Source organism: Macaca fascicularis, chromosome 13 (genome assembly GCF_037993035.2).
Source record: "Macaca fascicularis isolate 582-1 chromosome 13, T2T-MFA8v1.1".
NCBI classification, from domain to species: Eukaryota; Metazoa; Chordata; class Mammalia; order Primates; family Cercopithecidae; genus Macaca; species Macaca fascicularis.
Genome location: NC_088387.1, coordinates 14,506,136 through 14,533,873, shown reverse-complemented (window position 1 = coordinate 14,533,873; position 27,738 = coordinate 14,506,136). Strand labels below are relative to the sequence as shown.

The 27,738-nt window shown below is 55.9% G+C and overlaps 1 protein-coding gene across 1 annotated transcript in view; it reads left to right on the top strand.

The window, feature by feature from the left end:
• Window positions 1-21,014, top strand: part of LOC135966722 (SH3 domain and tetratricopeptide repeat-containing protein 1-like) — a 47,500-nt gene extending 26,486 nt beyond the window's left edge. The window contains 1 exon segment of the mRNA XM_074010884.1: window positions 20,904-21,014. Coding sequence (XP_073866985.1) covers window positions 20,904-21,014 — 111 coding nt within the window.
• The last annotated feature ends 6,724 nt before the right edge of the window (window positions 21,015-27,738 follow it).

Genomic DNA, 27,738 nt, shown 5'->3' with positions numbered 1-27,738 from the left:
CCCCCGCCCAGTACTGGCGACACCTGGTGGTCAGACGTGGTTTCTGTGGCCTCCCAAGTCCCAGCCAGACAGGGAGGTGCCAAGTATCAGGCCCAGGGGGACGCTCCTCAGCGCTCAGGGGCTCGCCAGGGACCCAGGGGGATGGACCTCCCAGAAGAGGCCTTTATCTCTCTTGGTCAAGCCTGCCGCCCACTCCGCCCGTCCAGGAGAAAGGAAAGCGCCAAGTAGTACCTGAGAGACAAAAGTCCACGGTTGGGGTCGAGGGACAGAGGCCTCCTTCACCTCCTTCCCATGCACAGCCCTCCTTCCCATGCACAGCCCTCCTTCCCATGCACAGCCCTCCTTCCCATGCATAGTCCTCCTTCCCATGCACAGCCCTCCTTCCCATGCACAGTCCTCCTTCCCATTAACAGTCCTCCTTCCCATGCACAGCCCTCCTTCCCATGCACTGTCCTCCTTCCCATGCACAGTCCTCCTTCCCATGCATAGTCCTCCTTCCCATGCACAGCCCTCCTTCCCATGCACAGTCCTCCTTCCCATGCACAGTCCTCCTTCCCATGCACAGTCCTCCTTCCCATGCACAGTCCTCCTTCCCATGCACAGCCCTCCTTCACCTCCTTCCCATGCACAGCCCTCCTTCCCATGCACAGTCCTCCTTCCCATGCACAGCCCTCCTTCCCATGCACAATCCTCCTTCCCATGCACAGCCCTCCTTCCCATGCACAGTCCTCCTTCCCATGCACAGCCCTCCTTCCCATGCACAGTCCTCCTTCCCATGCACAGTCCTCCTTCCCATGCACAGCCCTCTGGGCCTCATCGTGACTATGCTGTCAGCACAGGCCAGCTTCCCAGAGGGAGGCCCCCTTGGAATTCCCCAAGGGCGGCTGTCTTTCCAAGGCTACACCCTCTTCCTTGTATAGGAGGCTCTGGACCCAGGGCCCAGAGGAGTGGGAGAAAAAGCCAGGCTTGATGGGACCTGGAAGGCTGGCAGAGAAGCAGGGGTAAATGAGCATCTTTGCCAATTGCCTCTAAAATGGGGTCCCCTGTAGTCTACACATGAGAGTGAGCCCTGGAATAGGGTGGATTAAGTGTTCACTGGCTCACGCTGTCACTCACTAGCTGCAGCACACACTACAGGCACATGGAAATGCACACGCAAATGCACACAGGCACACGCACACACACACAGGCGCGCACACACAGACATGCACACACAGACATGCACACACAGGCACACACACAGGGACATGCACGCACAGGAACACAAACACGCACATTCACATGCACACGCACACGCAGAGACATATGTATTGCCTGGCTCCTTCCTGTTTAGTTGGGAAGCCCCCACTCCTTCAGGAAGCCTTTGCCTTCCACCCCCGGCTGAGTCTGGGGCCTCCTGGGCTTCCCTCTGCCACAGCCCGGGCCACCCTGTGTGGTCAGTGTTCACTCCCAGGTCCCTCAGACTGGAGGCAAGGATGTTAGGCTCAACCATGCACCCAGCACAGAGTCCAGTGTTCGGCTGGGCCAGGGGGCATTGGATGAGCAGTGGCGGTGACTCGGGGCCTTCTCACGCCCCTGCTCCGTGTGTGGGGCGGGGCAGTGAGGGAATGGACTGCTGCATCTTGGACTTTGTCATTGGCCCTGGGAGCCATCTTGAGATGGTAAAGAGGGACAGGCCAGGCATGGGTCTCAGAGAGGTCCCTTGGGTGACCGCCATGTGGAGGAGGTGCCTGGGGAGAAGCCGGGTGGGGGATGGGAGGGTGAAGGAGGAGGTCTGGGAGGCGGCATCCCAACCCAGGGATGGTGAGTTTGAGCCAAAGACGCATTGACAATGGGAGTGGATGTCTGGGGAGTCACGCTCCGTGAATATTTCGGGGAACATTGCCAGAGAGGACACCTGTGAGATGGTTTTGTACCTGGCCTGGCCCGTGGAGGGCCTGGAAATGGTCAGCATGGACAGGGGCCAGAGGGGAGCCTGGGTCACTCAACACCGTGCCCCTGCTGTGGCTTGGAGCCACGGGTCCTGCATGGAACTCTCAGAGCAGGCAGGATCTGCCCTGACCTCAGCCCATGGGGAAAGCAGCCACTGACTGCAGAGAGGGTGGCACTGGGGCAGGAGGCTTGGAGTGAGTGGGGCGTAGGGACAGTCAGGAAGGCTTCCAGGGGTGTCAGGGTCATCCCCACCTCCTGCAGCTGAGACCACAGCAGTGTCACAGGCTTCGGGGCTCCTGGGGCGAGCCAGCATCGGAAGGACATGTGGAATGACCTGGAGACAGGAACGGCCTCTGGGAAGACGGGTTCTGAGTCCCCCTTTTGCTGACCATGACCTGTCCCCTTCAGGACCCGTTTGATGCAGCTGGGTACTACCAGCTGGCACTGGCAGCCGCCGTGGACCTGGGCAACAAGAAGGCACAGCTGAAGATCTACACGCGGCCAGCCACCATCTCCCACAACTTCCTCCTGGACTGCGAGAAGTGGCTCTTCTTCTACCAGAAGGCCAGGACCTTCGCCACAGAGCTCAGCGTCCACAGGGTCAACCTACCTCCTCTGCTACTCTGCGGGTGGGCCCCCTGGTTGGCCTCCAGCCACCCTCGCTGAGGACAGTATCCGAGGGAGTGGGTTTTGTGCAAGGAGGATGATCTCCTGCCTCTCCTGGTGTCTCCCGTAGCTCATTTTCTGGGTAATGGAAGCATAAAAGCAGGGTTCAAATAGCAATAAATGTTTTTTTTTTTTTTTTTTGCAAAAACATACCGAAGTCCCCATGGCATCCTTCCCTGTGTGCTTCCTGGGCTGTGTCTAGGGGCCAGCTCCTTCCCTGGTGGCAGCCCTCTGATCTTGGGGATGAGAAGGACCGTGAGTCCAACAGACCTGGGCCAGGTCACCATGAGCCTCGGTTTCCTCGGCGGCCAGAGGGAAGATGGTGATTGAACTCTGGGCAGCTCCCTGCTCTCCCTGCTCAGAGTTCTTGCTGTAGGTCTCGTGCCACCCTTGCCTTTAACCTTCAGGCCACTGTGCCCAGATGTGGGAGTTGCTAGTGTCCCTGTTCACCATTGAAGAAATAGAGGCACAGAGAGGTTAGGTGTCTGGCCCACCGTCACACAGCAGGTAGAGGCGGACACGCAGAGCCCAGTACACTGACCACCACACCACCCTGCCAGCCTGCAGCCAGGAAGGTGTCCCCCACTAGGACCCAAGGTCAGCTCCTGGACCTCTCTCGTGGTGTCAGGAGAGCCACAGGCCAGTGAGGGTGGCCCCGGGGATCCCTCACTCAGTGTCCTTTGCTCCCAGACTTGGTTGGGCCGAGCCTGGCCAGTCCCACCTCTTGCCACTGGTCAGCCCTGCAGGAAGTGAGATGCAGGGATCTCCGCCTGTGTAGACGCTGCTACCCAGTATTGAAAGCCTTATCTAGGCTGCCCCCCAGCTGTCCCCACCCACCCACTCCGCTTCCGGACCCCGGCCCTCATCCCAGTCCCAGGAATCCCAGGTTTTCCTTCTTGGAATCTCTTGGCCCCAGGGAATACAGTTCACACGGTCTCTTTGCCAGTTTACGCAAGGAAACTGACGTTCAGAGACTGTGGGTGTCCCACGTGATTCTCACATACACTGCACTCTCCCAGACCCCTCTTTTAAACACTTTAAATGAGGTGATTTTCACATCGCATGCAATTAACTATTTCCACGCAAATAATGCGGTGGCATTTATACATTCACAGTCCTGTGCAACCACCCACGCCATCTAGTTTCAAAATGTATTCATCTCCCCAGAAGAAACCTCCCATCCTCACTAAGCAGTTACCCCTCCTTGGTATCCCCCAAGCCCCTCGTTGAATGGAAGGGGAAGCTGAGGCCCGGAGAGAGACTTGCCAGTGGGCAGCGCTCTGATAATAAGGAATCAGGCACCCATCTGCTGCTTCAGCCCTGGGTTGGTTTTCCACCCAGCAGAGGTGACAGAGCCAGGAAGTTCTGGGAGCGCCACAGGTGTCACTGGTTCAGTCCTGGGTTGGTTTTCCACCCAGCAGAAGTGACAGAGCCAGGAGCTTCTGGGACCCCATGCTTGCAGCCAGAGCCCTACCCTAAGCCTCCCGACCAGGGGGCAGCAGAGAGCTTTCCAGAACCGGCCGCGGGGCTGGCGGGAAGCAGCGGGTCAGAGCTGCTGACAAACTCACGTAGACCCCAGATCGCTGTCTCTGTGGGTTGGGTTTGGGAATTGGAGGGGAGGCCGCATGATTGGAAACGTGAAGACAGCACGGCCTGGCTGGAGCAGCCGGAAGCGCCGTCACGTTGACTGAGGACACAGACCTCCTGCCCGCTGGGCCGGGCCTGCAGCCATTCTTCTCGGGGTGGGGCCCGTAGGTCCGGGTTGCTCTTGGTCCCTGACCTGCTTCAGAGTCCGGGGGGCTTTGGAACTCTGCCTCCCCATCTACGCCCACCCTGGCTGGTGCCATGAGGACCCTGGATCCTGGGATCCTGTTCCTCTTGGGCAGCAGAGACTGGGGGACCAGAGGAGATGATGGGTCTTCAAGCCCCACATTCAAACCTCAGCCCATCACCGACAGTCTGGGGGTTCGGGATGAGGGAGTTGATGTCTCTGAGCCCCAGTTTTGTCACCACTAAAATGAGGCCGATATAATGGGGTAGAGTGCCAGCCCCCGGGCTAACAGAGGCCTGTTTCCTACTGACAATACCTCTTACTCCTAGGAACAGCTCCAACAACCACACACTAGGGAACACTCAACCCAGGCCAACTTGTCAGAGGCACGTGAACCAGAGCGACTCCATCTTGAATGGGGGCTGGGTAAAGGGAGGCTGAGACCTGCTGGACCGCATTCCCAGGAGGCTGAGCATTCTTAGTCACAGGATGAGATAGGAGGTCGGTACAAGATACAGGTCATAAAGACCTTACTGATAAAGCGGGTTGCAGTAAAGTCGGCCAAAGCCCACCAAGCCCAAGATGACCACGAGAGTGACCTCTGATTGTCCTCACGGCTCATTATGTGCTAATTATAACGCATTAGCTACTACAAGACACTCCCACCAGCACCGCGACAGTTTACAGATGCCATGGCAACATCTGGAGGTTTCCCTACTTGGTCTCAGAAGGGAGGGCAGAAACTCTCATTTCTGGGAATTGTCCACCCCTTTCCTAGAACACTCATGAATAGTCCAACCCTTGTTTAACGTATGATCAAGAAATAACCATGGAAATGGGCAACCAGCGACCTTTGGTGCCTCTCTGCCTATGGAGCAGCCATTCTTTATTTTCTTTTTTCTTTTTTTTTTGAGATGGAGTCTCGCTCTGTTGGCCGAACTGGAATGCAGTGGCGTGATCTTGGCTCATTACAACCTCCACCTCCTGGGTTCAAGCGATTCTCCTGCCTCAGCCTTCCTAGTAGCTGGGATTGCAGACACCTGCCACCACGCCCAGTTAATCTTTTGTATTTTAGTGGCGACAGGGTTTTGCCATGTTGGACCAGGCTGGTCTCAACTTCTCACATCAGGTGATCCACCTGCCTCGGCATCCCAAAGTTATAGGATTCCAGGAGTGAGCCGCTGCGCCCGGCCAGAGTAGCCATGCTTTTATTCCTTTTCTTTCCTAATAAACTTGCTTTCACTTTATGGACTCGCCCCGAAATCTTTCTTCTGTGAGATCCGAGAAACTTCTCTTGGGGTCTGGATCGGAACCACTTTCCAGTAACAAACTTGCTTAACCTCTCAGACCCTTCGTCTCTTCATCTGTAACCAAAGACAAAGCCTTCCCCGAGGTTCCAAAAGTGTGGAGAGAACACATGGGAAACGAGGGGCACAGAGTTGGTGTGCAGAACCAATATCACAGACTGGGTGTCAAGCCACTGTCATACTGGAAGTAATATCATGCTCTCCCCCAAGTTATGAGGAACAATATCACAGGGGGGTGTGTACCTTCTCTGGTGGTGGGAGTAGTATCATCATCTCTACCTTTAGATGACAGAAACGATGTCACAGGGTGGGTGTACACCCCGTGTTTTTGGAAGCAATGTCATTCTCTCTTCTTCTAGGTTTTACGATTCACATCACAGGCGGGATGTACACCCCTTGTTATATTGGATGGAGTCTCATCCTCTTTCAACCTGTATCTTTAGAACAATATCCCATGGGGGTTGTATATCTCTTCAATATTGGTAGTAATACCATCTACTCCTTTCCTGGATATAAGAAACAATATCACAGGAGGGTGTACACCCCTTGCAATGTTGGTAGTAATCTCACCTCTCCCCTGTGGTTATTAAGGACAAAATCCCAGGGTGGCTGTACGGTTCCTACGTTATTGGGAGTAATAACATCCATTCACCCCCTGGATATCAGGAACCATATCACAGAAGAGTTGTCCGCCCCCTTCGATATTGTCAGTCATGTCATCTTCTTCCCGCCTGGATATTAGGAACGATACCCCGGGGTTGGGGGCGGTGTACACCCACTGCGATATCGAAAGTAAAATCAGCCTCTTTCCCGCTGGATATTAGGAACTATATCACAGGTGCGTGTGCACCTTCTGGGATATTGAGAGTACTATCAGCCTCCACCCCGCTGCATATTAGGAACAACATACAGGGGGCAGGGTGGTTACAAACCCTGCGATATTGAGAGCAATATTCTTCTCTTTCCCCTGTACATTAGGAACTACATCACAGGGGTCTGTACACCGTCAGAGATACTGGGATTCATGTTATCCTCTCCCCAACTGAATGCCAAAAATGACATCACAAAAGGGTGTACACACCCTGCAATATGGCCAGTAACATCATCGTCTCTACCTTTAGATCCTAGGAACAACATCACAGAGGATGTGTACACTCCCCTGCAATGGGCATAATGTTATACTCTCTTCGCCTGGATATTAGAAACGATATCCCTGGTGGAGGGAGGTGGAGTACATGAAGAACAACATCACTGGGTGGGTGTACTCCCCCTGCGATATTGGGTGTAGTATCATCCTCTATTGCCTAAGATATTAAGAATAATATCACAGAAGGGGTGTACAGCCAAAGTCCCTGCGTTATTGAGAGTAATAGCGTCTTCTCCCACTCTAGATATAAGGAACAATATTCCAGGGATTGTGTACATCCCTTGCTATATTGGGCATATTGTCATCGTCACCCGACGTGGATATTGGGTGCAGTGTCTTAGGGAGGTGTACACCTTCTTCGATATTGGGAGTAATATCATCCTCTTCCCTCAGGTTCGTAGGCTAAATATCGAAGGGGTTTTACAACTCGTGCGATATGGGCAGTAATATCCTCCTATCCCCACCTGGATGTTAGGAACTATATCACAGGCGGCTGTACACTTCTTGGCATGTTGGGAGTCTTATCATCCTCTCCCATCTTGGATATTATGAAAAATATTAGAAACGAGGTGTACACCCCCTGAGATATTGAGAGAAATATTACGCTCTCCTCTTCGGGATATTAGAAACAGTATCGCAGGAGGTGTGTACAACCCCTGCGATATTGGGGGTAATATTCTCTCCCCTTGAATATAAAAAACAATATCACAGGAGGGTGTACCCCCCCTGTGATACTAAGAGTCATATCATGTTATTCGGAACAAAAGTACAGTGGGTGTGTAAAACCCCTGCGATATTGCCACTAGTATTATCTTGTCCATCCCAGGATATAAGGAACAATATCAAAAGGGGATGTACATCAATGTGATATTGGGGATGATATCTTCCTCTCCCCGGCTGATTATTAGTAATATCTTCCTCACCTCTGCTGGATGTGAGGGAAAATATCAAAATGGAGGTCCAGGCCGCTTGCGATATTGGGAGTAATATCATCCTCTCGCACCCTGGATAGAAGGAATAAAATGACCCAAAGAATGTAAAAACACTGCGGTAGATTCAATTATGTCATCCTCTACCACCTGGTTATTAGGAAAAACATCATAGAGGAATGTACACTTTATGCGATATTGGGAGTAAAATCATCTTCTCCACATCGGATATCAGGAAGTGGTCCATTAATTATTAATATTAATAAATATAACAAAATTAATACTAATCATTGACATTAACAATGACAATAAAGATACTAAATATTAATACTGATTAAAAATTTTAATATTAGTATTAATAATTAATATTCACACTATTAATAATAAAATAATGATATCAAAAATTAATGTTACTTAAATCAAAACTAAGTGATACTGGCAAAAAAATATTAAGAATTAATATTAATAAATGACATAATAAATAAAAATTAATTTTTGATATCCATCATCTAATTAAAATCAATATTAACAGTAAAATATTAATTGATAGTATTATTGATAATTATTACAATTGATTATTGATATTTAATAAATAATTATATCGTGTTCTGAGCAATACACTAAAGATGCACACACGTCAGTGAAATAGTTCATTATTTGCAGAGGACGAGACGATACTACTCATAATATTCTAAACAGGCTGTGAGACCACCATGGCTCCCAATAGCCAAGGGGGGGAGAGGGGGTGGCTATTGGTCCCCACCTCGCGGGGGGTGGCTCACCCCCCTGCGAGGTGGCTCCCAATAGCCAAGGGGGGGAGAGGGGGTGGCTATTGGTCCCCACCTCGCGGGGGGTGGCTCACCCCCCTGCGAGGTGGCTCCCAATAGCCAAGGGGGGGAGAGGGGGTGGCTATTGGTCCCCACCTCGCGGGGGGTGGCTCACCCCCCTGCGAGGTGGCTCCCAATAGCCAAGGGGGGGAGAGGGGGTGGCTATTGGTCCCCACCTCGCGGGGGGTGGCTCACCCCCCTGCGAGGTGGCTCCCAATAGCCAAGGGGGGGAGAGGGGGTGGCTATTGGTCCCCACCTCGCGGGGGGTGGCTCACCCCCCTGCGAGGTGGCTCCCAATAGCCAAGGGGGGGAGAGGGGGTGGCTATTGGTCCCCACCTCGCGGGGGGTGGCTCACCCCCCTGCGAGGTGGCTCCCAATAGCCAAGGGGGGGAGAGGGGGTGGCTATTGGTCCCCACCTCGCGGGGGGTGGCTCACCCCCCTGCGAGGTGGCTCCCAATAGCCAAGGGGGGGAGAGGCGGTGGCTATTGGTCCCCACCTCGCGGGGGGTGGCTCACCCCCCTGCGAGGTGGCTCCCAATAGCCAAGGGGGGGAGAGGGGGTGGCTATTGGTCCCCACCTCGCGGGGGGTGGCTCACCCCCCTGCGAGGTGGCTCCCAATAGCCAAGGGGGGGAGAGGGGGTGGCTATTGGTCCCCACCTCGCGGGGGGTGGCTCACCCCCCTGCGAGGTGGCTCCCAATAGCCAAGGGGGGGAGAGGGGGTGGCTATTGGTCCCCACCTCGCGGGGGGTGGCTCACCCCCCTGCGAGGTGGCTCCCAATAGCCAAGGGGGGGAGAGGGGGTGGCTATTGGTCCCCACCTCGCGGGGGGTGGCTCACCCCCCTGCGAGGTGGCTCCCAATAGCCAAGGGGGGGAGAGGGGGTGGCTATTGGTCCCCACCTCGCGGGGGGTGGCTCACCCCCCTGCGAGGTGGCTCCCAATAGCCAAGGGGGGGAGAGGGGGTGGCTATTGGTCCCCACCTCGCGGGGGGTGGCTCACCCCCCTGCGAGGTGGCTCCCAATAGCCAAGGGGGGGAGAGGGGGTGGCTATTGGTCCCCACCTCGCGGGGGGTGGCTCACCCCCCTGCGAGGTGGCTCCCAATAGCCAAGGGGGGGAGAGGGGGTGGCTATTGGTCCCCACCTCGCGGGGGGTGGCTCACCCCCCTGCGAGGTGGCTCCCAATAGCCAAGGGGGGGAGAGGGGGTGGCTATTGGTCCCCACCTCGCGGGGGGTGGCTCACCCCCCTGCGAGGTGGCTCCCAATAGCCAAGGGGGGGAAGAGGGGGTGGCTATTGGTCCCCACCTCGCGGGGGGTGGCTCACCCCCCTGCGAGGTGGCTCCCAATAACCAAGGGGGGGAGAGGGGGTGGCTATTGGTCCCCACCTCGCGGGGGGTGGCTCACCCCCCTGCGAGGTGGCTCCCAATAGCCCAGGGGGGGAGAGGGGGTGGCTCTTGGTCCCCACCTCGCAGGGGGGTGGCTCACCCCCCTGCGAGGTGGCTCCCAATAGCCCAGGGGGGGAGAGGGGGTGGCTCTTGGTCCCCACCTCGCAGGGGGGTGGCTCACCCCCCTGCGAGGTGGCTCCCAATAGCCCAGGGGGGGAGAGGGGGTGGCTCTTGGTCCCCACCTCGCAGGGGGGTGGCTCACCCCCCTGCGAGGTGGCTCCCAATAGCCCAGGGGGGGAGAGGGGGTGGCTCTTGGTCCCCACCTCGCAGGGGGGTGGCTCACCCCCCTGCGAGGTGGCTCCCAATAGCCCAGGGGGGGAGAGGGGGTGGCTCTTGGTCCCCACCTCGCAGGGGGGTGGCTCACCCCCCTGCGAGGTGGCTCCCAATAGCCCAGGGGGGGAGAGGCGGTGGCTCTTGGTCCCCACCTCGCAGGGGGGTGGCTCACCCCCCTGCGAGGTGGCTCCCAATAGCCCAGGGGGGGAGAGGGGGTGGCTCTTGGTCCCCACCTCGCAGGGGGGTGGCTCACCCCCCTGCGAGGTGGCTCCCAATAGCCCAGGGGGGGAGAGGGTGTGGCTCTTGGTCCCCACCTCGCAGGGGGGTGGCTCACCCCCCTGCGAGGTGGCTCCCAATAGCCCAGGGGGGGAGAGGGGGTGGCTCTTGGTCCCCACCTCGCAGGGGGGTGGCTCACCCCCCTGCGAGGTGGCTCCCAATAGCCCAGGGGGGGAGAGGGGGTGGCTCCCAATAGCCCAGGGGGGGAGAGGGGGTGGCTCTTGGTCCCCACCTCGCAGGGGGGTGGCTCACCCCCCTGCGAGGTGGCTCCCAATAGCCCAGGGGGGGAGAGGGGGTGGCTCTTGGTCCCCACCTCGCAGGGGGGTGGCTCACCCCCCTGCGAGGTGGCTCCCAATAGCCCAGGGGGGGAGAGGGGGTGGCTCTTGGTCCCCACCTCGCAGGGGGGTGGCTCACCCCCCTGCGAGGTGGCTCCCAATAGCCCAGGGGGGGAGAGGGGGTGGCTCTTGGTCCCCACCTCGCAGGGGGGTGGCTCACCCCCCTGCGAGGTGGCTCCCAATAGCCCAGGGGGGGAGAGGGGGTGGCTCTTGGTCCCCACCTCGCAGGGGGGTGGCTCACCCCCCTGCGAGGTGGCTCCCAATAGCCCAGGGGGGGAGAGGGGGTGGCTCTTGGTCCCCACCTCGCAGGGGGGTGGCTCACCCCCCTGCGAGGTGGCTCCCAATAGCCCAGGGGGGGAGAGGGGGTGGCTCTTGGTCCCCACCTCGCAGGGGGGTGGCTCACCCCCCTGCGAGGTGGCTCCCAATAGCCCAGGGGGGGAGAGGGGGTGGCTCTTGGTCCCCACCTCGCAGGGGGGTGGCTCACCCCCCTGCGAGGTGGCTCCCAATAGCCCAGGGGGGGAGAGGGGGTGGCTCTTGGTCCCCACCTCGCAGGGGGGTGGCTCACCCCCCTGCGAGGTGGCTCCCAATAGCCCAGGGGGGGAGAGGGGGTGGCTCTTGGTCCCCACCTCGCAGGGGGGTGGCTCACCCCCCTGCGAGGTGGCTCCCAATAGCCCAGGGGGGGAGAGGGGGTGGCTCTTGGTCCCCACCTCGCAGGGGGGTGGCTCACCCCCCTGCGAGGTGGCTCCCAATAGCCCAGGGGGGGAGAGGGGGTGGCTCTTGGTCCCCACCTCGCAGGGGGGTGGCTCACCCCCCTGCGAGGTGGCTCCCAATAGCCCAGGGGGGGAGAGGGGGTGGCTCTTGGTCCCCACCTCGCAGGGGGGTGGCTCACCCCCCTGGGAGGTGGCTCCCAATAGCCCAGGGGGGGAGAGGGGGTGGCTCTTGGTCCCCACCTCGCAGGGGGGTGGCTCACCCCCCTGCGAGGTGGCTCCCAATAGCCCAGGGGGGGAGAGGGGGTGGCTCTTGGTCCCCACCTCGCAGGGGGGTGGCTCACCCCCCTGCGAGGTGGCTCCCAATAGCCCAGGGGGGGAGAGGGGGTGGCTCTTGGTCCCCACCTCGCAGGGGGGTGGCTCACCCCCCTGCGTGGTGGCTCCCAATAGCCCAGGGGGGGAGAGGGGGTGGCTCTTGGTCCCCACCTCGCAGGGGGGTGGCTCACCCCCCTGCGAGGTGGCTCCCAATAGCCCAGGGGGGGAGAGGGGGTGGCTCTTGGTCCCCACCTCGCAGGGGGGTGGCTCACCCCCCTGCGAGGTGGCTCCCAATAGCCCAGGGGGGGGAGAGGGGGTGGCTCTTGGTCCCCACCTCGCAGGGGGGTGGCTCACCCCCCTGCGAGGTGGCTCCCAATAGCCCAGGGGGTGAGAGGGGGTGGCTCTTGGTCCCCACCTCGCAGGGGGGTGGCTCACCCCCCTGCGAGGTGGCTCCCAATAGCCCAGGGGGGGAGAGGGGGTGGCTCTTGGTCCCCACCTCGCAGGGGGGTGGCTCACCCCCCTGCGAGGTGGCTCCCAATAGCCCAGGGGGGGAGAGGGGGTGGCTCTTGGTCCCCACCTCGCAGGGGGGTGGCTCACCCCCCTGCGAGGTGGCTCCCAATAGCCCAGGGGGGGAGAGGGGGTGGCTCCCAATAGCCCAGGGGGGGAGAGGGGGTGGCTCTTGGTCCCCACCTCGCAGGGGGGTGGCTCACCCCCCTGCGAGGTGGCTCCCAATAGCCCAGGGGGGGAGAGGGGGTGGCTCTTGGTCCCCACCTCGCAGGGGGGTGGCTCACCCCCCTGCGAGGTGGCTCCCAATAGCCCAGGGGGGGAGAGGGGGTGGCTCCCAATAGCCCAGGGGGGGAGAGGGGGTGGCTCTTGGTCCCCACCTCGCAGGGGGGTGGCTCACCCCCCTGCGAGGTGGCTCCCAATAGCCCAGGGGGGGAGAGGGGGTGGCTCTTGGTCCCCACCTCGCAGGGGGGTGGCTCACCCCCCTGCGAGGTGGCTCCCAATAGCCCAGGGGGGGAGAGGGGGTGGCTCTTGGTCCCCACCTCGCAGGGGGGTGGCTCACCCCCCTGCGAGGTGGCTCCCAATAGCCCAGGGGGGGAGAGGGGGTGGCTCTTGGTCCCCACCTCGCAGGGGGGTGGCTCACCCCCCTGCGAGGTGGCTCCCAATAGCCCAGGGGGGGAGAGGGGGTGGCTCTTGGTCCCCACCTCGCAGGGGGGTGGCTCACCCCCCTGCGAGGTGGCTCCCAATAGCCCAGGGGGGGAGAGGGGGTGGCTCTTGGTCCCCACCTCGCAGGGGGGTGGCTCACCCCCCTGCGAGGTGGCTCCCAATAGCCCAGGGGGGGAGAGGGGGTGGCTCTTGGTCCCCACCTCGCAGGGGGGTGGCTCACCCCCCTGCGAGGTGGCTCCCAATAGCCCAGGGGGGGAGAGGGGGTGGCTCTTGGTCCCCACCTCGCAGGGGGGTGGCTCACCCCCCTGCGAGGTGGCTCCCAATAGCCCAGGGGGGGAGAGGGGGTGGCTCTTGGTCCCCACCTCGCAGGGGGGTGGCTCACCCCCCTGCGAGGTGGCTCCCAATAGCCCAGGGGGGGAGAGGGGGTGGCTCTTGGTCCCCACCTCGCAGGGGGGTGGCTCACCCCCCTGCGAGGTGGCTCCCAATAGCCCAGGGGGGGAGAGGGGGTGGCTCTTGGTCCCCACCTCGCAGGGGGGTGGCTCACCCCCCTGCGAGGTGGCTCCCAATAGCCCAGGGGGGGAGAGGGGGTGGCTCTTGGTCCCCACCTCGCAGGGGGGTGGCTCACCCCCCTGCGAGGTGGCTCCCAATAGCCCAGGGGGGGAGAGGGGGTGGCTCTTGGTCCCCACCTCGCAGGGGGGTGGCTCACCCCCCTGCGAGGTGGCTCCCAATAGCCCAGGGGGGGAGAGGGGGTGGCTCTTGGTCCCCACCTCGCAGGGGGGTGGCTCACCCCCCTGGGAGGTGGCTCCCAATAGCCCAGGGGGGGAGAGGGGGTGGCTCTTGGTCCCCACCTCGCAGGGGGGTGGCTCACCCCCCTGCGAGGTGGCTCCCAATAGCCCAGGGGGGGAGAGGGGGTGGCTCTTGGTCCCCACCTCGCAGGGGGGTGGCTCACCCCCCTGCGAGGTGGCTCCCAATAGCCCAGGGGGGGAGAGGGGGTGGCTCTTGGTCCCCACCTCGCAGGGGGGTGGCTCACCCCCCTGCGTGGTGGCTCCCAATAGCCCAGGGGGGGAGAGGGGGTGGCTCTTGGTCCCCACCTCGCAGGGGGGTGGCTCACCCCCCTGCGAGGTGGCTCCCAATAGCCCAGGGGGGGAGAGGGGGTGGCTCTTGGTCCCCACCTCGCAGGGGGGTGGCTCACCCCCCTGCGAGGTGGCTCCCAATAGCCCAGGGGGGGGAGAGGGGGTGGCTCTTGGTCCCCACCTCGCAGGGGGGTGGCTCACCCCCCTGCGAGGTGGCTCCCAATAGCCCAGGGGGTGAGAGGGGGTGGCTCTTGGTCCCCACCTCGCAGGGGGGTGGCTCACCCCCCTGCGAGGTGGCTCCCAATAGCCCAGGGGGGGAGAGGGGGTGGCTCTTGGTCCCCACCTCGCAGGGGGGTGGCTCACCCCCCTGCGAGGTGGCTCCCAATAGCCCAGGGGGGGAGAGGGGGTGGCTCTTGGTCCCCACCTCGCAGGGGGGTGGCTCACCCCCCTGCGAGGTGGCTCCCAATAGCCCAGGGGGGGCGAGGGGGTGGCTCTTGGTCCCCACCTCGCAGGGGGGTGGCTCACCCCCCTGCGAGGTGGCTCCCAATAGCCCAGGGGGGGCGAGGGGGTGGCTCTTGGTCCCCACCTCGCAGGGGGGTGGCTCACCCCCCTGCGAGGTGGCTCCCAATAGCCCAGGGGGGGCGAGGGGGTGGCTCTTGGTCCCCACCTCGCAGGGGGGTGGCTCACCCCCCTGCTTGGTGGCTCCCAATAGCCCAGGGGGGGCGAGGGGGTGGCTCTTGGTCCCCACCTCGCAGGGGGGTGGCTCACCCCCCTGCGAGGTGGCTCCCAATAGCCCAGGGGGGGCGAGGGGGTGGCTCTTGGTCCCCACCTCGCAGGGGGGTGGCTCACCCCCCTGCGAGGTGGCTCCCAATAGCCCAGGGGGGGCGAGGGGGTGGCTCTTGGTCCCCACCTCGCAGGGGGGTGGCTCACCCCCCTGCGAGGTGGCTCCCAATAGCCCAGGGGGGGCGAGGGGGTGGCTCTTGGTCCCCACCTCGCAGGGGGGTGGCTCACCCCCCTGCGAGGTGCTCCCAATAGCCCAGGGGGGGCGAGGGGGTGGCTCTTGGTCCCCACCTCGCAGGGGGGTGGCTCACCCCCCTGCGAGGTGGCTCCCAATAGCCCAGGGGGGGCGAGGGGGTGGCTCTTGGTCCCCACCTCGCAGGGGGGTGGCTCACCCCCCTGCGAGGTGGCTCCCAATAGCCCAGGGGGGGCGAGGGGGTGGCTCTTGGTCCCCACCTCGCAGGGGGGTGGCTCACCCCCCTGCGAGGTGGCTCCCAATAGCCCAGGGGGGGCGAGGGGGTGTCTCTTGGTCCCCACCTCGCAGGGGGGTGGCTCACCCCCCTGCGAGGTGGCTCCCAATAGCCCAGGGGGGGCGAGGGGGTGGCTCTTGGTCCCCACCTCGCAGGGGGGTGGCTCACCCCCCTGCGAGGTGGCTCCCAATAGCCCAGGGGGGGCGAGGGGGTGGCTCTTGGTCCCCACCTCGCAGGGGGGTGGCTCACCCCCCTGCGAGGTGGCTCCCAATAGCCCAGGGGGGGCTAGGGGGTGGCTCTTGGTCCCCACCTCGCAGGGGGGTGCCTCACCCCCCTGCGAGGTGGCTCCCAATAGCCCAGGGGGGGAGAGGGGGTGGCTCTTGGTCCCCACCTCGCGGGGGGTGCCTCACCCCCCTGCGAGGTGGCTCCCAATAGCCAAGGGGGGGAGAGGGGGTGGCTCTTGGTCCCCACCTCGCGGGGGGTGGCTCACCCCCCTGCCATACTTGGAGTAATGTCAGCCTCTCCTCTCCATGAATATTAGGAACACTATCCCAGGCTGGGTGTACGCCTCCTGGTCTATCGAGGGTCATATCATCCTCTCTCTTCCAGGGTATTAATAACAATATCAGAGGTCGGGTGTACACAGTCTGTGACACTGGAATTATTATCTTCCTCTCCCCCTCCGGATACTAGGAACCATTTCACAGAAGAGTTGTACTCTCCCTGGGCTATTTCGAGCAATATCATACGTTTCTTCCGTTATTATTAGGATGAATATCAGGTGGCTGTTTTTCGTTGTTATGTTTGGTGTCGTTTCATACTCTTTCCCCATAGATATTTGGATTATTATCACAGCTTTAGTGTACACCTACTTCGATATTAAAACTAATATCATAATCTCCGTCCCTTGATATTGGGAATGACATCACAGGTAGGTGTACACCCCTTGTGGTATTAGGAGTAATAATATGGTTAATTATTAAACATCAATGATCGATTTTTATAATTATCAATGACACTATTAATTAATAAGATACCATTATTAATTTTGGATAACTATTTTATGTATATGATTATACACGCTTAAAATTAATTATTAATATTAATGTCATTTAACAATGTTATTAATTCTTAATAAGAATCATTATTTTATTACCAACATCTCTTGGTAATGATTTCAGTGACATTAATTGCTGATATCATTATTTTATTAATAATGATATTAGTATTAATTATTATTAATAATTAATGTTTGTAACGAGTATTAATTTTTACTATCTTTATTATGATTATTAATATCCATAATTATTATTAATTTTTATTTATTAATATTAATAATTAATAAACTTGTTACTGATATCCGTCGGGAAGAAGATGATATTACTCCCAACATTGAAGAAAGTGTACACCCCTCTATGATGTTATTCCCAATAGCCAGGAGGTATAGCATAACATTTTTCAAACTATCACAGTGGGTGTCTATCCCCTCAGTGGTCTTGTTTCTTATATTCTGGGTGGGAGAGGATGATATGACTCCCAATATCGCAGTGGGTGTAGACCTCCCCCGTGTTCTTCTCCCTAACATCCAAAGGTGGAGAGGATGATATTTCTTCCCATTTCGCAGTGGGTGTACACCACCCCTGTGATATGATTCCTAACATCCAGCGAGAGAAATAGTCTCAATATTGCAGGAGGTGTACACTGCCGGGTGATATTGTTCATAATATTCAGGGATGGAGAGGATATCACCCCTTATAGAGCAGGGGGTGTTCACTCCTTCTGTGACATTGTTCCTGATAGCCAGCGGGGGTTAGGAAGACATTACTCCCAATATTGTAGGGGGTGTACACCACCTTGTGATATTGTTTCCTATATCCTGGGAGGGAGACGATGATGCCAGTGGTAATATCGCAGGGGGTGTACACACCCACTGTGATATTGTTCCTAATATCCAGAGGGAAAGAAATTGATATGACTCCAAATATCACAGGGGGTGTACATCTTCCTGTGATATTGTTTCTTACAATCAGGGGGAGAGGATGATATGACTCCCAATATCGCAAGAAGTGTACAGCCACCTGTGATATAGTTCCTAACATCTGGGTGGGGAGAGGATGATTTTACTGCTCATACCGCTCGAGTTGTAAAACCCCTTTGATATTTTGCCTGTAATCCTGAGGGGAGAAGATGATATTGCTCCCAATATCGAAGAAGGCATACACCCCCCATGACACTATGCCAAATATCCACTTTGGGAGACGATGGCACTACGCCCAATATCTCAGGGGATGTACACCCACACTGGGATATTGTTCCTTAAATAGAGAGGGGGAGAAGATGCTATTGCTCCCAATAGCGCAGAGACTGTGGCTGTACACCCCTCCTGTGATACTGTTCTTAATATGCTAGGGACGAGAGGATGATACTACACCCAATATTGCAGGGGGAGTACACCCACCCAGTGATATTGTTCTTAATGTACTCCACCTCCCACCACCAGGTATATCATTCCTAATATCCAGAGGAAGAGAGGATAACATTATGCCCAATACCGCGGGGCAGTGTCACACCCTCTGTGATGTTGGCCAGACGATGATGTTACTGGCCATATTGCAGGGGGTGAACACCCTTCTATGATATCGTTTTTGACATTCAGTTGGGGAGAGGATAACCTGAATCCCAATATCACTGAAGGTGTACAGACCCCTGTGATGTAGTTCCTAATGTACAGGGAAAGAGAAGAATATTGCTCTCAATATCGCAGGGGTTGTAACCACCCTGCCCCCTGTATGTTGTTCCTCATATGCAGCGGGGTAGAGGCTGATAGTACTCCCAATATCCCAGAAGGTGCACACACACCTGTGATATAGTTCCTAATATCCAGCGGGAAAGAGGCTGATTTTACTTTCGATATCGCAGTGGGTGTACACCGCCCCCAACCCCGGGGTATCGTTCCTAATATCCAAGCGGGAAGAAGATGACATGGCTGACAATATCGAAGGCGGTGGACACTTCTTCCGTGATATGGTTCCTGATATCCTGGGGGTGAATGGTTATTACTCTCAAAAAAGTAGGAACCGTACAGCCACCCTGGGATTTTGTCCTTAATAACCACAGGGGAGAGGTGATAGTACTACCAACATTGCAAGGGGTGTACACCCCTCCTGTGATATTGTTTTTTATATCCAGGAGAGAAGATGGTATTACTACCAATATTGAAGGGATGGACAGCCCCCAAGGGATATTGTTCTAAAGATACAGGTTGAAGGAGGATGAGATTCCATCCAATATAACAAGGGGTGTACACCCCGCCTGTGATATGAATCGTAAAACCTAGAAGAAGAGAGAATGACATTGCTTCCAAACACTCACGGGGTGTACACCCACCTTGTGATATTGTTCCTGTCATCTAAAGGAAGAGATGATGATACTACTCCCACTACCGGAGGAGGTACATACCCCCCTGTAATATTGTTCCTCATAACCTGTGGAGGAGAGCATGATATTACTTCCAGTATGACAGTGGCTTGACACCCAGTCTGTGATATTGCTCCTAATTTCCAGTAGGTAAAGTACAACGTTCCTGCCAAGAGAGTAGTGGGTGTACAGCCGCCCTGTGATATGTCTCCGAATATTCACGGAAACACGGGAGGACATATACCCCAAATCTCCCAAAAAGCGTACACCCATTGTGTGATATGGTTGCTAATATCCGGAGGTGCAGAGGATGGTATTCGTTCTCCTGTCGCAGGCTGTGTACACACAACCTGTGAAATTCTTCCTAATATCCTGAACAAAAGAAACTGCTAGTAATGGACACACATTGCAGGGGGGAGTAATTGGCTATTACGATCCACATCGCAAGGGGTGAGGAACTCCCCACTATATGGGGAGTAATATCAACCCCCTCTCCCCGCTGGCACTTACGATCCACATCGCAGGGCAATTCAGGACACCAGCCCTGCCCCAAACTTGACCCATACAGTGGGTGTCATGGGACCACCTCAGGGTGGGTGGCAGCTCAGCTCAAAGGTATCCTTGCTGCCAAAGACCAACTGCTCCTGCTAGTTTGAATCTGGATACAGGGTCTCTGTTGGTGAGACAGATGACCATGAGGCAGACACCCTGAAATCTAGCACGACAGAGCTCAACGCCCCATGAGAGGCACCATAGCACGCAGACTTTGCAGACATACTAGCAAAGGCCACAGCAGGCCCTGAGAGAGGAACAATCTGACCAAGATCCTGGGGTCCTGCCACACAGCCCTTAAACCAGGGACTGGAAACTGTTTCCCTAAAGAGCCAGGAGTCAGTATTTTCAGCTTTGCCAACTGATCTTTGCCTCCAGGATGCAACTCTGCAATAGCTGCACGACAGCTGCCTTCTGCAGGTGGCCTGTGAAGAGATGGGCATGACTGCACCCCCATCAAACTTTACTTATGGACATGGAAATTTCTCAGTGTCATGAAGTGTTAGTTTTTTATTTGTTCAACCATTTGGAAATGTAAAATCTGTTCTTGATTCATGGGCCACAAGAACAGGCAGGGACAGGCTGCCCCTTGCCGACCTCTGGAATGAGCTTAGAGAAGGAACGGACAGGCTGGGCCAGCGCAGCCTACTCACAGGGGATTCGCTGCAGGAGGGTCCTTCGTAGCAACCACTTCTCATCCTTCGTCTTGGCTTCAAGTGCAGTTCAGGTGGAGAAAGAGAACAGAACTGGCCTCAGCAACAAGAAGGAAGGAGATGCAGGGTCAAGCAGCCGTGTGGATCCATCACACTCAACATTCACACCAAGCGGAGCACAGGCAGGACCAGCCCGGGGGACCGAAGTGGAGGCTCTCTGGTGGGGGACCTTTGGGTGCGCAAGATTCTCTACCTAAAAGTCAAATAGAAGATCTACACAGCAGTAGTTCCAGAAAACGCACGCTAAGAAAAAGGCCAAAATAAAAATAGGACACCAAGTTTGGCCAACCGGGTCTCACAAGCCAGTAGGTAAGAAAGCCCAGGAGGGCCCACCAGAGGCGCTGGGGGTGGGTTCCTGCCTGCAGGGGGCCTGGGACACCCCATTCCCACAGAGGAGGACCCAAGCTTTGGGGAGGAAGCTGTCAGAGTCACCCAGTGAGCTGCTCAGAGCTGGAGCCACAGAGCAGGGGAGGAGCCCTGGCTACGTCCCCGTGTGCGCTGAGAAGCTGGGGTGGGGGCACACCCCCAGGGGCCAATGCAAACAGTGGACCGCTGGCCCTCCTCCTGCCCAGAGGATACTCAGCTCCCAAGGGACCACCAAAGCCTGGAACCCAGGGACACACCACCTGACCCTTATGCCCAGGCCTCCTGGACCAGGCAATGTCCAGTACAGGCAGGCAGTCTGGGCTTGGGGCCAGGATAGGGGTGGGTGGTCCTGCTAGCCAGGCCTCCTTCTCCCTACCAGCTGGGCTGGTGGCACTGTAGTTTTGGTTCTGGCAACATATTGCTGCCCTCTTTGGCCACACCAGTCCCCGGCTCCCTGGATAGACCCAGTGCTGTCCAACCCACCTACACAGGTCCCACACAGCCAGTGCCCAGCAGGCTCCTGTCAGCCAGGAGGACCCGTGCTCATCCCCTGAACTATCTGTGGGAGCCTGCATCCCACAGGGACCCACAGCTCGGGGCCAAACTCCATGGGGTTTTCTTGGTTGTGGTGGCAGGGGTGGGGGGGTGTTGACCTCCAGCCCTCCCATCCTGGCCACTGTGTTTTATGGGAATCATTCAGTCCTGGGAGCCTCCTGGGGACCCCAAAAGGAAGAGAACAGGGTGGCCATGGCAGCCTCAGCCCCAGGCTCTGCGCCCAAGCGCAACAGAAGGAAGAGAGCAGAGTGGTCATGGCAGTCTCAGCCCCAGACTCTGGGCCCAAGTGCAACAGTCTTCCGGTTCTGGTTTGATCTGGGCGGTAAGAACAGGTGAAGTCATTCACACAAGGATTGGCTTCAATATAATGCATCAAGGGACTGTGGAGGACACAGATCAGCCTCCAGACCAGTTATACCTGGTGACTTACCCAGTGCAGGCTGGGGAGTGGAAAAGCTGACCCCCGACCTCCCCAACTATCCTACCCACCAGATGCCAGTAGCGGCCAGGGATCCCTGACGTCAGGCGGAGGCAAACAGCACAGTTGCTGCCTTCTTTGATCCCATCCCAGGGCCCACAGGGCCTGGAGAAACCTGGCAGGGGCTGAGTTGGGAGAATCAGGCAGGGAGATGCCAAGTGAAGAATGTGAGGGACTGGCTATGAGGGGCACTAGGGCACAGGGTCTGCTTCCCCTGGGGAGGTGGCAGTGAGACATATAGTAGCCAAACCTCCACAGGCACCACCCTGCTGCCAGGCACACGAGGTTCCCATAACAACCCCAACGGCTGCAGGAAGGTTCTTCATCAACAAAAGGAGAGGACGCGCCCACATCCACATAGGCATTGGTGCCCACACACATCAGAGAAGAAAATTGCTGCTGTGCCCAAGGTGTGGGGAAAGGGGCAATGTCCCCTTCCTTCCCTTGGTGGGTCCAAAATTACCTGTTCCTGCCAGCACCCCCACCCCCAACTCCACAAGCTGCTGACCTCCACCACAGTGCCATGCCACATGCCAGGAACAGCTCAGCGGTACATCCCAAAGGGTGCTATCCTGGAGTGGCTGCGCTGGGCAAGGGACACATTTCCTAGTCACAGAGGTTTTCTTTCTTTACCGCTCACCGGCCCTGTGTCTCGGTTTCCCCCACTGTGGCACAATGTAAAAATCCCATCTTGAAGGCTAGGAACCCAGAAACGTCACCACACCTGGTGAAATGGGGGGTGAAACTCCCTGTCTTGGACCTCTTGCTCCAGGACTGATGTCCATTGGGACATGGCCAGGCCAGCATCCTGGGGAGGGCTGCATTCCCTGCCTGGGGAACCTTGCTCCCAGTTAGGGATCACTGGAGTTGAGGCCCCTAATGGATTGGGGGAGGCACAGGGGTAGAATGGAGGTAGCCCCATCATACAGGCCTGTGTAGACCCCAGAAAACAAGCATTGAGTTCAGACTCTTCTCTGAAGTTGGCCACCTGAAAGTATTTGGGCTTTGGGGTGTGATGAGGGCCTGGGGTCAGGGAACAAAGTGTTCTGGTTTGGACACGCAGGAGGTTCTCTGTAACTCTCTCAGGTATAGCGTATGTTGCTAAGTATATGCTTTTAAAAACCCTAGGAGGAGGGGGCACCTAGAAGGGGCCCTGAAGTCAAGGGCATGGTCCAGTCTTTCCACCTCCCCAGCTGAAGACAGGCTGCCGGACAGTTCTCCAGAGTTTCCTAACAAAGAAGAGAAAAAAGAAATCAAAAAGACCTGGAGGATAGGCAAGCTAATGAGGACTGACTGGGATTACCCTGCCTAATCCTCAAAACAAGCCTTCCCTATCTGTCCTTTGGGCCAGGTGAGGAAAGAGGTCATAGTAGGACATTCAGACCCTGGGCAGACAGCTGGCAGCCTGGAGCCCAAGAGGTGCAAACACATTTTCACTAAGGCACGTCCTGCAGAGCCCTAAATCCATTCAACCTTGAGTCAATACTGCACATGCTTCTGTGAGCACAGGGTTGGGTCCAGGGTTACAGATTAACAGCATCTCAAGGCAGAAGAATTTTTCTCAGTACAGATCAAAATGGACTTTCTTATGTCTTCATCTTTCTCCATAGACACAATAACAGTCTGATCTCTCTTTCTTTCCCCCACACAGAGAGTGTCACCACTGTATGTCAGCCACCGGGGGACAGGCTTCAGCTTACACCCACCTTCCAAATTCCACCCTCTCACCTTGGCAGAAGCTGGCCAGGAATTGGGGCCAATGGATGGGTGGGGTCTGCAACGACACCGTGTTCAGGTCCCCATGACGGCTTCATACATGGGTGGTGGCCCTGCAGTTCCAGGTGCCACACACACGCCAGCCCCTGCTCAGGTCCTGATCTTTGAGGAGGGGGAGCAGCAGAACCCGGGCACTGACCCCACAGTACCACTCACATCCACAGATGATTCTGCAGACAGGCATCAGGTCTCGGTCCTGGCCACCACCCCCTGCAGGGCCTCAGCTCTCTCCCAGGACTCACGTGGTCCTTCCTCACATGCAGCTCTGGTAGGATGCATTGATCTGTACACTGGGGCTCTGAGGTGACAATGGCCACGGTCATGCAGAGTGCAAGGGCACAGGCTGGGTGCCCATTGTGGGGACCCTGACTGCAGCACTCCCAGACTATCATTGGGCATGTTGGCCCCCAGGCTTAGCTAGGGCACCAGCAGTAGGAGTGCACTGCTCTGGACTCTGCAGGAGGAGGACAACTGTCACCGCATCTTCATGTTCTCCTGCTGGTGTCACTCTGTGCTTCTCATCTCCTGGTTGTAAGGGTAGACTCTCTGAACACCTTGTGAGGAACAGCAGAGTCCAGCAGAGAAGAGGAGAAAAGCCCCAGTTGCAATGATAAAAAATTGGCATGTGTGACATGGGCCCCCATTCAGATTCTGTATTTAGATGAGGTCTTCCGGAACACCTGCTCTCATTGGATAATACTTCAAATAAGAATGTATACATAAATATACATATACACATACATATATATATATTTTAGACAGAGTCTCACTCTGTATCTCACGTTGGAGTGCAGTGGCATGATCTCGGCTCACTACAACCTCCGCCTGCCGGGTCCTGGTTCAAGCAATTGTCCTTCCTCAGCCTCCCGGATAGCTGAGATTACAGACATGCACCCCCATGCCGGGCTAATTTTGTGTACTTTTAGTAGAGACGGACTTTCACCATGTGGGCGAGGTTGCTCTTGAACTCCTGGCCTCGGGTGATTCACCCACCTTGCCCTCCTAAAGTGCTAAGATTACAGGCATGAGCTACAGTACCCGGCCCATTGTGGAAGCTTAATCACAGAGGAAAAGAAGGCCTGGACCCAGCACGAAGATGACGAAAAGGGGTAAGAGCAGCTCTCTCACCTATGGTGTTGCCAGGTGCTTCCAACTTTCAACATAAGGGACACTAAATAGCTTTCCCAATGAAAACAACTGAGATGTTGGGTAAAACCTACCAAAATGCATCTTTGTAAGTGCATTACTGAGCTGGCATTGAAGGATGGAATCCACAGCAGTCAATAAAGAATTGGCAGAAACCAAAGTGGCATTTTTTTTTTCTGTTTAGGCAGTTGCACAGAGGATGGGGCATCAGAAACAAAACTGTATGTCTCTCCAAAATGAGGTCAGAAATCTGACATCTTAGACTTAAAATGAAAGCCCACCTCAGAGCAGGAGCAGCGAGGAGAGCAGCTGTCCCTGCATTGGTGCCGGGTGGAGGGAAAACCCTGACCCTGAGAACCGACGAGAAACAGTCCTCCAGGAGTTCATGCTGGAAGACCTGGAGAACATGGGTCAAATCGACGTGGCACCAGGTGGCTGCTCACTTCACCTCTACCCCATGTGAGTGAACATCTTTGCTGAAACAATGCAACCCTGTCCTCAAAATATCTCCCCACATAAAATTCCAAGGAAGATAAGTCCGCGTGCAAAAAGTTACAAAACTTAAGTCAACAAAGTACTGTGGATACATCCAATAATTCAAGAAACAAATTCAGCAGAGTCACAAAAATCCAAAAGGTGGAAAAGATCAACTGGTGGCAAAGGATCCACTGCTGTTGCTCCTGTTAAGAGACTGTATTTCATAAAAAGCTAGACACGCCCCTCTGTGGCTTCACACTTGCCTTGTCAGGCATGTCTTTCCCAGAAATGCCCTTGCACTATCTTCTCCAAGAGAAACGTATGGGACAAGAATATTTAGGCAGTGATTGTAGAAATAGAAAACACCTGAAAGCCATCCAAACACACCTCTATCAAGGAAAAAAGCTGGCATAGTCACATTGTGGAATATGATACAGCTGTGAAAATGAACTGCAGTTAGAAGCATCAACAATGAAAAATTACAGTGAACAAAGGAAATTACTGAAAAATACACTGCTATTCCATATACAGTTCACAAACTATAACATATGACATGGCTTCATAATATACAGAGAAATGATAAACCTTATGAAAAGCAATACAAACATTAACACATTAGTCCTATCTCTGGGTGAAGAAGGGAGATCCAGGTGATCAAGGAAGGGCATATTGTAGCCTTTCAAGACAGTTGATGCTAATGGATGATGGCATCAGTGCAATTATTAATCTTTGGTATTCTGCATTCAGTTTTGTTTGTTGGTTGGTTTTTGAGGCAGAGTTTTGCTCATGTTGCCCAGGCTAGAGTATAATGGTATGATCTCAGCTCACTGCAACTCCTCTTTCCCGGGTTCAAACAATTCTCCCACCTCAGCCTCCTGAGTAGCTGGGATCACAGGTGCCTGCCATGATGCTCAGCCAACTTTTTGTATTTTTTTAGTAGAGACGGGTTTCACCATGTTGGCCAGGCTGGTCTTGAACACTTGACCTCAAATGATCCACCTGCCTCAGCCTCCGAAAGTGTTGGGGTTACAGGCATGAGCCACCGTGCCCAGCCAAATTTTATAGACTCTTACGTGTCATATATTTCAAAATTAAACATAAAAAATAAAATATTTACTGTAGTTTGTAAATGAAAGAGCAATAAAAAATGTTGCAAACTTTTAAACATCAAACCTGTCGTATAGCTCATAGTGACCCTCGTATTAAGCTGTGGTAAGTTCCAAGCTGCATTTCACTGTAATTTTCTAAAAACTAGGTGAACAGATGAAAAACAGAATTCAGTTTTAAAACAAGATATTAAGATAATGTTACTGGTTGAAGGTTTCCAGGTTCTTGGTGCCTTGAACCAAGACTCGGACACAACGCAAAAATGGAGCAAGGAAAGAATGAAGCAGCAAAGCAGAGATTGACGGAAAATGAAAGCACACTCCACAGGGTGGGAGCGCCTGAGCACAGGGAGCCCGTTACTGAAGTTTCTGGAGTTTGAATCCCCTCTAGAGGTGTCCTTTGGTTACTTGGTGTGCACCCTATGTAAATGAAAAGGAGGAAGTACGATTACAATGTCATGTACTCGGTGTATGCTCTGTGTAAATGGAGAGGATATTTCCTGTCATAGCCCAAGAGTTTCCATTTGATTTCGTTCTCCGAAGTCAGGGTGAATCAGCCTTATGTTCCTGCCTGCAGATCCTTTTCTCCTGCCTCCGTGGAATGGATGGCAGCACATGGAAAAGTGTTCTGTCCAAATGACATGCCCCAGAGCACTGGCAGCTGAGGACGAGAGAGAGAGAACCAGTTGGCACCACTGAGGAACGCTCGCCCGTGTCTCCACACCGCACAGAACAAAGTGAGTGTCCTTGTCCTGAACCCTCTGAAGTGGGTATCTCGCCTCAGGGCTTTCACGAAACCCTTTTTAGGAGAGGCTCCTTCTCTCTCCTTCTGCAGCCACAAGGCAGCAGGGATAGCCCCTCTCTCGCTGAAGTTCTTCTAAAAAAACCAAAGAGAATAAAAGAATAGAATTAATGTAATGAATAATAAAATAATGAAAATGAAACTTTTTTTACAGAAGCAGCTCTGGAATTTCATGTATTGGTGGCATTAAAAGCATAAAATGGGCCTATAGGCGTGGTGGAGTGGCTCATGCCTGTAATCCCAGCACTTTGGGAGGCTGAAGCGGGAGGATCACGGGGTCAGGAGATTGAGACCATCCTGGCTAACACGGTGAAACCCCGTCTCTACTAAAAATACAAAAAATTAGCCAGGCATGGTGGCGGACGCCTGTACTTCCAGCTACTCAGGAGGCTGAGGCAGGAGAATGGCGTGAACCGGGGAGGCGGAGCTTGCAGTGAGCTGAGATCGCCTCACTGCCCTCCAGCCTGGGCAACAGAGCAAGACTCTGTCTAAAAAAAAAAAAGAAAGAAAAGAGAAGAAAATGGGCCTATTATAGAGCTCAATTTAATGGCAAAATTTAAAGAAAGAATAAAAAGACTCTGCTAATAATGACGACATGAGGTGCTCATATTGTCATTTTCTCTGGGAACCAATATTGGGGAGGAGGTGGGACCACCTGCCACCAGGCTCCAGGTGATTTTCAGGCTGTTCCCCAAAATCACTGCAGCCTCTTCCCTGCTCGTCCCTTGATGCTGCTGCCGTGCCGGGCGTCCTGTGTGGCAGGACACACCTCGGCAGCTTCCAGTGGGATAGGCTTGTGGCGTTCTGAACCTGAATGCCGTGATCACTAGGAAGTGAGGAGACACAAGCAGGAAGGGTTCAGGGATGGAGCGGCCGCTTCTCAGGGATCAGTCTCAGGCCTGAGCTGGGAAGAATCCCCTTTCAGGACAATGGCTCTA